Source organism: Choloepus didactylus, chromosome 5 (genome assembly GCF_015220235.1).
Source record: "Choloepus didactylus isolate mChoDid1 chromosome 5, mChoDid1.pri, whole genome shotgun sequence".
In the NCBI taxonomy this organism is placed as follows: domain Eukaryota; kingdom Metazoa; phylum Chordata; class Mammalia; order Pilosa; family Megalonychidae; genus Choloepus; species Choloepus didactylus.
Genome location: NC_051311.1, coordinates 157,508,506 through 157,522,302, shown reverse-complemented (window position 1 = coordinate 157,522,302; position 13,797 = coordinate 157,508,506). Strand labels below are relative to the sequence as shown.

At 39.0% G+C, this 13,797-nt stretch overlaps 1 protein-coding gene across 6 annotated transcripts in view; it reads right to left on the bottom strand.

The window, feature by feature from the left end:
• The window catches only part of COBL (cordon-bleu WH2 repeat protein), a 289,300-nt gene that overhangs the window by 148,677 nt on the left and 126,826 nt on the right, over positions 1-13,797 (bottom strand). For 4 of the 6 annotated variants that reach the window (XM_037837171.1, XM_037837166.1, XM_037837169.1 and 1 more), the window contains exons 3-6: positions 12,970-13,183; positions 11,319-11,547; positions 4,739-4,836; positions 1,530-1,604 (exon numbers count right to left, since the gene is read on the bottom strand). In XM_037837171.1, coding sequence (XP_037693099.1) covers positions 1,530-1,604; positions 4,739-4,836; positions 11,319-11,547; positions 12,970-13,183 — 616 coding nt within the window. The remainder of the gene's footprint in view (positions 1-1,529; positions 1,605-4,738; positions 4,837-11,318; positions 11,548-12,969; positions 13,184-13,797) is intronic. The other 2 variants (XM_037837168.1, XM_037837170.1) reach the window with 1 other exon arrangement.

Sequence of the window (13,797 nt, the reverse complement as noted above, 5' to 3'; positions counted from 1 at the left end):
TATTGTGTCTATTTGTGGAATTTTACAATTTTTTCTCATGGATGCTTTGGATATTTCTCTTAAAATTTCTGCCTGGTATTTATTTATTTATTTATTTATGTTATTTAAACCATGAATAATTCTCCTGTTCCATTAGTGAAGAAAAACAGTCTCATACAAATCAGTATTACTCACTACAGCATAGAATTACCGCATGATCTGGCAATCCTACTTCTATGCACGTACCCAAAATAATTGAAAGCAGGGACTCAAACAGATATTTGCACAACAGCATTATTCACAATTGCCAAAAGATGGAAGCAGCACAACTGTACATCGGCAGATGAATGGATAAACAAAATGAGGTATATACGTTCAATGGAATATTATTCAGTCCTAAATAGGAAGAAGTTCTGATACATGGGACAACATGGATGGACCCTGAAGATATCATGCTGAGTGAAATGAGCCAGAAAATAAAGAACATATACTGTATGATCTCACTGATATGAAATAATTAGAATAAGCAAATTCATAGAGTTAGAAACTAGAACACAAGTTACCGGGGCCAAGGTGGGGTCAGAGAATGGGGAATTAATGCTTAATTGGTACAGAATTCCTGCTTTGGCTGGTGGGGAAAAGTGTTTTAGTAATGGATAGTGGCGATGGCAACATCACATTGTGAATGTAATTATCACCACTGAATTTGGATGTGGCTAAAAGGGGAAATTTTAGTTGGTTTATATGTTACTAGAATAAAAAATTTTAAATAAAACAGGTCTGTGCAACACAAAAAATGAACCCTAAACTATGGACTACAGTTAACAGTACAATATAATAATATTGTTTCATTGATTGTAACAAAGGTACCACACTAATGCAAGGAGTTAACAACAGGGAAAACTGTGTGTGAGGGGGAAATATGGGAACTCTGTATTTTCTGCAAGATTTCTCAAGCAACTTTTCAAAAGTGATGGTAAATATCACACTTTTGTTAGATACCTTTAAAATGTCAATATTTATAAGATGCCTTGCATTGCATTGTTTCAAGGGCTTCAAGTCATGAAGAAATTTTTTATATGACTAACTTAAAATAGGAGGGCATGCCTAGTTAAAAAAAACGTTTTTCAAGGGCTACATGGACAAAAACTTTAAAGCAACTAGGTTACATGATTTTCTCAAGGTTGCAGAGTTAGTTACTGTTAGTTCCAGGGCTGGATAACAGGTCTGCCTGGCTCCAAAACCATCAGGCTACTTCTGATAATGTATGAAAGTAATCCAGAAAGTGTAAATTCAATTAACCTAATGAAAGAGTTTACTGATCATGCTGACCAGTTCAGAGAGAAGTATATATTAAAATATTCCATATCTCCCAAATGTATCATGGGCAACTAATGAAGAAACCATAGGTGGCTTTGCGACTCTGTCTAGAAGACAGAAAGAAAGCAGTGGAAAAATAGTCTATGAATCCCTTTTCTGGAAGGTTGTGCCAAGCAGTGGGAAGTTCTGCCCAGTTAGCACAAAGCACCTGCTGGGATGTTAGTACTCACATTCAGGTCCCTTCCTGCCGTTGACTTTGAGACATCCTCATCAGTGTCCACGCCTGACAACCCGAGCTGCTCAGCCTGCAACACAAGCAGGTGCCCCAACTATCACCATGTGATAATAAGTTTAAACAGAAAATATCATACTTAGCATTTATTCCAGCTAAAGCTGTCAGCGGGGCTATGGCTCAAAGCAGAAGAATCTGCACTAAATACTTTCTTAATCCATGCTCACTTCCCTCAGCTTATGAACTTGAAAGCTGTTTTCAAACAGCCCCTAACAGATGTGCTCCCTGATTTGAAAAATCACAATTTTGAAATCCACAACTCATGGGGATACATTTTCTTTTTTTCTTTTAGAAAATATGCAACCAGTGGACCTAGACTGACAGAGCTAGACACCACTGCAAACCAAGTAATTAAATGGGTTTTGAGGATTTCTAAGCTTTAAATTTGTTTTACCATTGCATTGCTAATGGGATGGGTGTATGCAGAAATAATTCACCAAATATCTCATTCCAAATCAATAAAGGAGAAATGATAATATCTCATTTCATTGTTTAAGGCAGCAGGTTGCACAGTCTGACCTGTTGCCTGTCAGCAATAGAATCACCTGGGTTGTGATTTACAAAATATACTTCCTGGGCCCCGACCTGACCTCTAGAGCAAGAATCTTTGGGAGACATGATCCGAGAATCAATTGTTAAACTTGGTCTTAAAGTGATTCTTGAGTACTTTTGAGAATCTCTTGGTTAGGAAAACAAATAATGTCCAAATGATACCAAATTATCAAATATTTACAAAACCATTAAAACTCAAAAGCTTGAAAACAAGAATAAATTGTATCCCTTTTAAATATATTCTCTAGTGAGATGTTATATACACGCACCTGCACATACACATGCATACATAAATAAATATATACCTATACACTACGTACACATACATATATACACATGCATATTTTCTTCCTTTTAAGGGGATGATAGTAAAGATTCACTTTAGCATTCAATGCCTTGATATTTCTCCATTCTTAGTGTTCTACTCATAAAAACATTTACATAATATGATTTTAAAACATTTGCATAATATGATTTTAGAAACCACTATAAAAATTACTTACTCTAAACACTCTTTTCACTGATGAAGACCCTGAAACCCATACGTGCCAAGCAGAGTCTGATGCAAATAAGTGATTAAGAGCAAGAGCTCTGGAAAGACAGACCTGGGTTTGAAGTCATTTTCTAGTATTAGGATTAGCTCAGAGTCGCTTAGCCATAGCTTCTCCACCTGTAAAATGGAGTTGATAGCACCTCTCATGTGAATCAGGCTTCTAGAAAGATTAACTGAGGTTGTATTTATTATCTCACATTATAAAAAAGAAGAAAAATAAGGAATTAAGAGGCTAATGTAAAAAAATCCAAACAATCCAATAAGGATAAGACTAAATAAGGGAAGTCTGGAGCAAAATAAAATAGAACAAATGAAAGGAAAGTTATAAATGTAGTATCTAAAAATGAGAAATGATTATAGCAAGTCCAAGACAGAGAAAAGATAAGGTCATTTAGGAAGAAAGAAGTCACCAGTAATCAACAGAGGAGAAGTTAGCATTTGTGGCATTTTCACTGATCTTTCATCTTTTCCTGGTCCTTTTAACAGTAATTCACAAAGTTGTCTCCTTCAGAACTCTCAGAAGCCAAATCAGGAAGTCTCCAAATCTCTAACTCTTTAGGCCATCTGGTTTGGTGAAAAGAAAAGATTGTTTACTTGCTCTGTTAAGCAGTTTCTTCTCTCATAAGGAAGAAGACATGAGAACGACACTGCAAGAGCTCTAAAAGTGAGGAATGAGGAAATGGTAAGAAATCTATTGTGAATTGACATTTTGAGGGCCAAGGAAGACAACACTGAACTCAGTCCCGGGCAAACTCACTTTGAAAAGTTCACAGCTATTCAGAGGACACACAGACACACGGGGGAAAGGACAGATAACCAGTGAGAAGCAAAAGAGAACGAAAGAACTATAATTAAAGCATCAGGAGAGGTAAAGAAAATACGAGCTGAGGTTTGTGAACAATTGCTACAGATAATAAAAAGCCTCTCCTAATTCAGCCTCCTGAGCTGGATTTGGACCATCAATTTTTGCCCACCCGGTTTACACAGATCTAGAGGAAAAACGATGGCTTTGCAATGGGATCTAAGCGTGGGACCCTGAGCAAACTACTTTATTTCTCTGAGTTCCAGTGTCCTCATCTGCAAACTCAGAATGAATCATAATTCCAACCCTAGAGGCTCCTGGGGAGCAGGAAATGAGAGAAGAGATGTAAAGCCTCATGCATAGATATACAAATCTATGCAATAGTGCAGAGATGATTCCTAAACAAACATGAGTTCACTCTGCTCTCACTGCTTCTAAAACTATACAGACTATGAACACTTCCAGATTAAACTTACGGAATTAAAATAGAACATTCATTGCAATGTTTTTCTATTTTTATGCTCATTTATTATTGAGAAAAATACTAGATATCAGTAAAATAAACTTTTAAAACACATAATATGGATTTTCTTGGTTGTTAATAAGCATTTATGGTCTTGAAAATGTCAGGTAATAGTAAAAAAATCTTCACTTTTATCAGATCTCTGTACTATGACCTAAAATTACTCCATAACATTGTATCCAAAATTTGACTTTAAGATTATTAAAGACCCCAACAATCAATAAAATTAACTGATGCATTTTCCCAAATCACTTTGAGAGGCCCAAAGAACATCTAACAATTATTAACAAATGTACTAGTTCAGCAATTGAAGCTCTTCTCTACAAGTGGCCTGACAGCTGGCTCCTTGAGGCTTGGGTTCTGAAGCAACAGACATTTAAAGGGCTACTGACTGCCTTATAGAAATTTAAGTGTAACATGCATTCACTCTCTCATTGATGCAAAGAATGTTTATTGAATTTCAGCCACATGCCAAAGTGGTATTGCCTATATACCAGGAAGCCCCCAGGCTTTATGATCTACTAGTAAATAAAACACTTTCACCCAAGATCATGGCTTAGGGAGTCATGTGTAGAGAAATGAGTCAGTGGTTTCAATTCATACTGGTAAGTTCCCTTTTACCTGCAGGAATTAGCATTACTAAATATAATTATTTAGAAAAATTCCAAGATAGGTTGAGTACTTAACGTAAAATCATGTGGACATTTGATCCATTACCTTACTATTGCTTCTTTTGTTTACTTTGAAAAATCCCAGAAATTTTTTCTTCTCCTTATCTGTTTCATCATTGCCAAGTGATGATTTTCTAACAGTTTCTGGAAAAGAAAACAACAACAAAGTGCTAAATTATTTTTTAGAGTTTAAAACATGAGATTCAATATATCACTTTAAAAAGCTCAATAAATTAATCCTCTATTCTTGGACTTTATTTTAGTTCTTATCAGAGAGGAAAACTGTTGTTCAAACGATTTCTTTAAAAGCTTCTGGGCCACCTCAAAGCCTCTGGGCAACTGAGGAAATTCAAGGTCCTCACGATCTGTCAGGAAGTCTGCTGGCATTTTCTGTGGGTGTGGTTGTGCATCGGAATGGAAAAAAAGAGAAATAAATAAACAAATGAGAGTTCTACAGCAGCACTGTCCAGTAGAAATATAATGAGCACATTCAGTAAAACAAAAAACAAAAAACAAAAAACACACACAGATTAAATGAATTTTAAATATCTTATTTAACTCAACATATCCCAAATACTATCATTCTGTTATACAAACAATATTAAAAATTGGGATCTTTTGCATTCTTTCATGGCACTAAGTCTTCAAAGCCCAGTATGTACTTTACATATACAACATATTGGTTTGGAGAAGCCATGTTTTGCGTGATCGTGGGTAATGGATTGGCTCACACAGCTCTAGGGATCATGAAATCAGTGCAGACTTATTTGCTTGAAGAATTCTGAGTGCGGTGAAAGCGCGAATTAAATAAATGAACAGCTTTCCTGCTTGAAGAGCCCCTCTTCCATTTCTAGAACATGGGGTAACAGCAATGGGATTACAGGATGGTGTTTGAAACATTCAAATCAGATCTTTCATGATCCGTATTTCCAGATTTTTCTTCATTTACTTCAGCCAGAAAAATTTCCTTTACAATGATATCGTCTAGTGGGCCACATTTTTCTTCTTCTTCTAAGGGAATGACTGGAAAGTGTCTTGAGCACAAAATGTTCAATCGTTCCTTTCTTGGTGTTTTCCTCACCAGAATTTTGGAGCTAGGACGGGTCCTCTGCTTGTTCAGGTGAGGAAACGGAAGCCCAGATTTGTGATTTTGCTTACGAGATCACTCAGGGCCATGCCTGAAGTGTGGGGGGATCATCGTCAGCAGCAGCAGTTCCACCTGGGTACTTGTGAGCACCATGAAGTCTTGGGCCCACTGCAGACCTCCACAATCAGAAGCACGGGGGTGAGACCCAGCACCCTGTGCTCTAACAAGCTCTTCAGGCAACGCACAAGCTTCATGTGTGGAGACCACACTCAAGAACCAAGGGTGGTCGTGAAGAGCCCCGAAGTATAAGGCAAACTTCAAAACTGCTCAGCCTCTCCGGCCTCAGTGTCTTCCTCTGCAGATAGGGATGATTCTGTTGTGAGGATTATGTGGGGGCAAAACCTGCACACACAGCTCACCACTACTGCTGATTATTAAATTGTTTGCTGGCAAAGGCTACTCAAGGCCTAATCATTAATTCATCAAACTCTTCCCTTCTGAGCTGTACAAAGATGGCAGGGGAGAGGGGAAATTTAGGTGTTTCTGAAGGACAGAAAAATGAATTTTCCCATATCACTGCCAAACGCTAGAGAGCCAGATCTCCAGTCCATTGTGAGGAGAGGGTGGACTTGGATTTTATAAACTCTGTCACCAGAAAATCAACCCAAACAAGGTAAACGCCAATTAAATTTTCCTTATTAATATGTAATTTCATATCCAAGCTAGAAAACAGACATAAAAATCAGTGTGTTAGTGCCATATGTGTGAATACTTATTATGTCCCCAATAAAGCAAAATCAAGCAGATGTGTTCCTGAAATCATTTCATAAATAACAAAAGTTCTCCCAAGAGCTAGGGCTTTTTGGACACGCAAGCAGCTCTAGCAGAGGGGATCAGTGGCCTCTACTAAGCACATGCAAACCAAAGGACCAGATTCAATGTTGGCAGGTGTATGTGTGAACACATATTTTACAGTTAATTGTATCAAAATCCTGTATCTTATACAAAGCTATAAAGAGTAAAATATACTATACTACAGTGAAAATATATATAAACTCTACTATGCACTCGTATGTGTCTTTTATAATGATAATGTTCCTAGAACTGAATGAAATGTGGCATGGATATATTCAAAATGGATGGCATCAGAGTACACTACATGTAAATTAGCGATAAAACATGTGCCTGCCTGGAATACAGGCTATTATAACAACCACACAAAAAAATGATAGTCTGGACCAGAAAACAGCGAAGAAGTCAAGTTTTCTATTTCTCTCCAAAAGCAGTGATGAGGGCTGCCCATCGCCCCACATGACTGAGGTCAGCCCTAGTGACGAAGGTTAGGGACAGCCCTGGCTCCTGAACGGACATAGGATGGTCTGAGAGGCACGTTCTCACGTCACTAGGACCTGCAGCTGTCTGGTGGCGGCAGAGCCAGACTCAAAGCTCTGAGCTGGAGCCTAAAGCAGATGGTCTATTTTTAGAGGTGAAGCTTTGGCAACCGATGCAGGGCAGCCTCAGCCAGGCTTTGAGACTCTGCAGATGCCACAGAAGGATGGGGCTGAGAGCTAAAGAGGAGAGCTCAGTTTTCTTTACAGTGTTTTCATCAACCAAAATGTCTACAGGATACCCTGCTACACGGTCATGGCAGTAACTAACCATTCATAGCCAGTCCTGGAGAACACATGCAATTAAGATCCGCAATTCCAAATGTATGATGGTTTGAAGCATGAAATTTATTTTGCTTGAAATTACTCTAGTTTACTAAAAATGGAATGTCAACACAAGTTGGGGAGACTCTTATGAAAGCACTCATTGTTTTAAAGCAGTAAAACCTTAAGAGGGATTATGGAGTGAGGAGGGTGCAAGAAAGATGAAGTAGTTCCAACCGTTCATTTCTCCAGATGAGAAAAATAAAAATTAGAGAGGTTCAGTGACCAGAGCAAGGCCACTAGAGCAAGCAAACAGAAGAGGAGAACCTGGTCTAAGTTTCCAAATATATGATGTGGGCATTCAAGTTTGTGCAAGTTTCTAAGTTCCAGTGACCATCACTAGATTATATGCATGCAAGAGTGACAAAGAAACAGCTCTTTGGTTCACCTTTTCTGCTATCTCAATCTGCCCAAGGCCCCAAATAAAATCAACCGGGACTGATGAAGCTTTCATACATATGAGTTTTCTGCTCAAAATTACTATCTATTCATGGTGCTCCTTAAAAAAAAATTTTTATCTTTTCATTGTTCATTTCCACTATAAGATGGAGTAAACAGTAGATAAGGAATGTCGACTGGGGCCTCAGCTAAAGCTTTCTTAGACACGAGACTCACGTGTTTCTCAGACTAATGTCCAGTTTTCCTTTCACTAAACTATATTTTCCAGAAATAAAATAAAATTTATTGTTAAATGCCTTGAAAAACATGAATAGAAATTTCTGTAGCATAGAAAATACTCATTGAGATTTTAATTGAATCTTTTGGAAAAAGAGAGAGAGCATGTGTGTGTATGTGTGTGTATGTGTGTGTGTACGTATATTTGATAAGAAATGGGTGTCAGGATACATGCAAAAGTTGGGCTCATTTGCACACTGATCCATGACAGAAAAGGTTCAATTTCAAAATCCATACTGCCTCAAATTCTGCAGCATGCAGGATGAACTATAAGGACAGGTGAGGGCAGGTAAGCATAGGAAGCAAAAGTAAAAAAAGAAATGATGCCTTTTCTGCATGTTCTTCTGAACTGCTCTGCAATTCTGTGTTCATAAAGGAACTGTTTTCCAGGGCAACCTTCTTCATTTCTTAGCAATAAGAACCACACAACACAGTAAACTCTCACACAACGGGCATTCTGCTCTCAACCAATCAGAGAATCAAGAAACTACACCGTAACCTCGTTTCAGCACAGCAAGGAAACTGCAGGGATACCGCAAGCCATGCGCCCCTCCTCCAGTGCGCACGCTCAGGTGCAGGCTCCCACCCGAACCCGGAGCCATGCAAAGAGCAGCCTCCGGGGCACACCCCAGGCTCCCAGACTGTACCTCCACGGCTGAGGGAAGGCTCGGACTGAGTTTTGGTCAGAAGAACTGAAAAAGGCAGGCAGTGAGAGAATGAGGACCAGCTTCAGAATCTGCAGCAGTGCCTGAACCAAGACCCCAGCCCCTCCATCAGCCTCGGAGGGAGGGTGCCCTGTGCCCTTGGCAAAAGGAAGGTCAAATGTAGCTCAAAGGGGAGGGGAACAGGCTCCAGACTTGGGGGCCTGGTTTCCCAAAGCTTCCCCGGCTGCTCAGGCTGCCAAGAGCCGGGGTGGAAGCAGGTGGCAGCAAAGCCTTCTTTTTCACCCTGCCATGGGCAGGGATTCCAGAGGAGGGCCGGGAGGGCTGACGAGAAAGCTCTGGCAGCTGCAGGGCTGGAGATGAGACACCCACCTCCTCCCCCTCTCCCTGGGTGAAAACCACAAGGGACAAAGGAAATGGCTTCTCCACTGGCACCCCAGGGCAGGCCTGCCCGGGTCAGCTCCAGAAGAGAACGTGAGCCTCGGGATGATTCACTTTTCTTCTGAAATACTTGAGGATTGATGCAGTGGGGTGATGGCTTTTGGCAGGGACCATAATCAAAATATTTCACACCCTTTATGGCACAGGCATTGTCCAGATGAAAAGGGATGTGGGCCGTGGGCTGGGGCTGAGTCCCTGCCTGGTCAGGCGTTAACCCCTTCATGGTCTACTCTGAGAGTGCTAGGGGGTCCCCGGGAAAGGGCCAGGGCTCAAGGCAGTGGAGATGGGACTCAGGGACTTGGGGGCAGCTACTTTCCACCCAGGGCAGGAGTCTTTCAAAACGCGAACAGCCAGGCTGGTCACGCCAGTGCATTCTTGACATCTGCTCTGCTTGTGGATACAAAGAGCAATGCATCAGCCTCCAGACTGCAGGAGCAAGAGGTTTCCACACTGAATTTTTAGCTCCCATGTTCCAGACAACAATGGGATTGGTTGGGTTCACTCCTTAGCTGAGAGAGAGATTTTATGTGACTTTTCCCAGGTAGAAGGTTCCCCACCTACTTTCAAAATAGATCTGAATGGTTGGCATACAACTGAAATACTTGTTTGCATAAGTCTTTTTTTTTTTTCCCCCAGATATTTAAATGTAGGATGGTTTTTCCTTCTTTCTCTCTTGCCAAATGAAAGCTCTGTTTCCAAAGAATCATGCAAATCAAAATTTAAATAGGACTGATATAACCGAACAGTCGCACCCAGTTTCAAGCAGACCAAACAATGAGAACACTACAGTCCCATGTTTTTAAAAGATACTAGATTAAACACAAGACACACTATTTTCAAAACTGTCAGTATACTTTTTCTTCCCCAAGGAATAAATAAAAGTTTATGTAGTGTACAATTGATTAAATTAATAACAAATTAGATCTTAGGACCAGGCTCTCCAGAAGAGGTGGGTTCCTTGGGGAGAAGGGGGCTGGAGATAATTTCATGATAAATTTGAAAATACGAAAAAAAAAAACCCATTACTCAAGCCATGCTATTTCAAACATCTGAAAATATTTAAGCTAGGTGCAAAAGAAACATTTTTTTATTGGAAGAGTTTGAAAAAAAGCTATAGAAAAATGTGAGAAACTTGTATATTTAAAAGTCCAACCCATTTTAAAAATTTAAAATTTAAAACTTGCATATTTAAAAGTAAATCCATTCAACATTTGTGGAATAAAACATAAACAACAGATGTCAAGGGAGGCTCTGAAAGTTGTTAAAGTAGAAACTTTTAAGAAGTCTATTTTAATAGCTCTAAGGTCAAGGAATATTAAAATATTGTTTTTTGTGGGTTTGTTTACTTTGGCAGCCGCTTTAATATACACTCAGTCAGCCTCATATAGCAATCAGAAAAATCTGCTGCTAAGATACATCAGTTTCTGTGCCAAACCTTGGCTTTCTAGGGCCTGCCACTCCCACCTACAGTTATAGCGTGACCTCAGCTTTTAAATACCAAATTCACCTGAAGAAGATGTCTCTAGAAACAGCAATGAGAAAGCCTGAGATGGGTAAGAATTGCCTCGAGGGACTGATCTCATGAACTGCAATTTGGTCCATTTTAGGGGATAACTAAATTCACATTTTGTCAGAGGTTTGGGATATGAGCAAAGTTTGAAACTTGGGAGTAGAGTTAAAAGCAGCTGAAAAGGAAAACCTAGAGATCATATATGGTTTTGAATAGTTCTTTCAGATGGTATCCTCCAATTTCCTTTCACCTTTACCCCCGCTCTTTAACTCATCTCACCACAGCTCCCAAAGTAGACAAAGGGTAGAAGACGTGTTCAGAACTGAGCTGAAAGAGGCATCCTCACAATCAAGGGACAATTAAAACAAGTCAGATTTATTTATTGCTCTATTTCATTTCAACTCTGGTTTGGACAAAATTCAACTTGTCTGAAAATTCACCCACGTGTCTCTACCCAGCGCTAACAGAGATTTGCGAGGAGCGCTAACGAGCTCTGTGCCATTACGGGACGGGATGTGTAAGGCACAGGGTGATCTCACCTCTTTTATTGTCCCAGGCGTAGAGTTCCTTTATCCCCAACTCACTCAGGGACTTGGAAAGCTCCAGTTCCTCTCCGGCAATGTTATCCCGAAGGAGAACGATGTTCTCTGGGCTGACTTCACATTTTGCACAAATGACTGGGAGAATGCTCTGGAGAGGTACCTCAGGACTCACACGCACGACAGCTTTTTGCGTTCGCAGGTAATTCACTACCAAACGCACAGATTTCTGGAAGCATACACCAGAGAAAGAGAGTTCTGTAAATACACCTTCCCACAACGGTTTCAACTTCTGTTTTAGTAACATAATTGAGCACGGCAGGATTTGTGCAGCTTTAATCTTTTGTTCATAAATCCAGTGAGTCATAGGAGGATGGCATAAAGAGTAGTGAAAATTAAATGCCTGGAATAATAAACTTATCTTAGAATCTCTCTTAGCGATAAACACTTAACAACACAGGAAAACGGACATCTAAAGTGAAGGGCTCTAAATTTAAACTCTAACACATATACTGTCTTTCAACGATGTTGACCAGATTTGAACCCAAAGCACTTACATACATTTTCCAATTTAATTTAAAGAAAACCTTCAAAAACAATGCATCTTCAAATTTTTGTTTAAGAAGATGAAATATCTACATAAACATATGAATATCTACATACATATGTATATCTATACACATATACAGTGAACTATATTTATATTTACTATATATATAGTGTTTACATGTGTGTGTATAAATGTATATATTTAGACATACACCACCCTACACAAATACATTTTAAGCAAGAAAGATTTTATTTTTTAAAACTCTAAGCGTACAGTATAATAATCAGGCAGAAAAACAATCAGTTTGACTGCCATTTTTAAAAGCAGGAAAATTTGCCAAGTCTTTGAGAATCTAAAAGAATGAAATATCAGTGCTTTTAATTGGAGCTAAAAGATCCATATAAAAGCCTTATTAAAATGTACAATAAGCAGCTGGAGTTAACTTTAATCAATAAACAAAATCCTCAAATAAAACTATGCATATGTTAAGATATTCACCAATCACAATGAGTAAATATTTTCAACCTAAACTTTCAATAAGCAAAAAATGCTTTTTTTTTCAAACTCTTTCTCTCTAGGAAGATGGCCAAATCCTCCAAGTATCCCAGCTGCTTCCTGGGACATGAAGAACTCTCAGATTATACTGTCCAAGAGGATAGCCACTAGCTACATATGGTCCTTTGAATTTAAATTAATTAAAATTAAACCAAAAAATTAGTTGCTCCATCACATTAGTCACATTTCAAGGGCTCAAGAGTTGGATATGGCCAGTGATCATCATACTGGACAGTGTAGAAATAAAGAACATGGATTTTCATCATTGCAGAAAGTTCTAATGGACAGCTCTGTTCTAGACTAATTCTTTGTCTATAATATTTAAAGGAGCAATGTTAAAACAATAAACACTGATAAATTCTGCAAACTTCCATGTTCTAAAATGAACTCGGTTTAGTGCCTAGCTTTGCCCACGCAGAAGTGGAGCCCTCCACCACAGATATCTGCATGTGGTGCTCAGATAAGGGGAACTCTCTCTGTTGCCCCCCTAGTAAGTGCCCCCAGCACCCTTGGCCACAGGGATTCTTGTCCACCCTACTGACTGACCTCAGGCATCTTTGGTGGCCCAGGCTTATTAACCTTCTCTTCAGGAACCTTTTCTTTCAGAAACACACTGTGCACATTCAGGGTCCCAACCAAAGTATTTGGCTTAAAACTCAAAGGCTGTTGGGTTTCCGAAGACCTGATCTCCAGGGCATGGTGGGATGGATTCAGGTGGTTCTGCAGGCAAAGTTCCACCAGTAGGTCCATCATTGCACGGCTGAGAAAAGACAAACAGATCACGGTTATCAGGAAATTACTGAGCGCTCAGTTCTGTCTAGCTGAATAAGCGTAAAATGAATGAATGAAGGAAGGAAGGCATGAAGGAATGAATGAATGAGTAAACAGATCGGGCTCATGAAGACAACAGCAGCTCATTAACTCCTTATGCATGAATGGTACAGCAAAATTTTAACATTTTCAATACTAAAAACCAACACTACTAGAAGAGCCACAAGTAGATTAAAATCTTAATAGCTAGGGAAATAGGTATATTTCTAGTTCAATCCATGGATACACTGAATGGCATCCTCTAAGGTCAGTTAACAAGAATTATATTACTCACAGGCACAAGACACCAAAGTTTCAGTTATTCACAAATATAATGTATCTTAATCACTGGACATTTGACAGCTTTCTTTTTAAGCTAAAAATGTATGCCATTTTTTTCAAGAAAAAAAATTTTCATAATGTCCTTTATCACAGGCAACTATTGCAGCTAAGGGAAGGGAATAATAATTCTGATGATCTCAAATAGAAAATTTAATTTGCATCTTCTTTTATATTTGCCCAGCAGAATGTTTTTATATTTAAAACCAATCTGTCTTTTCCTAC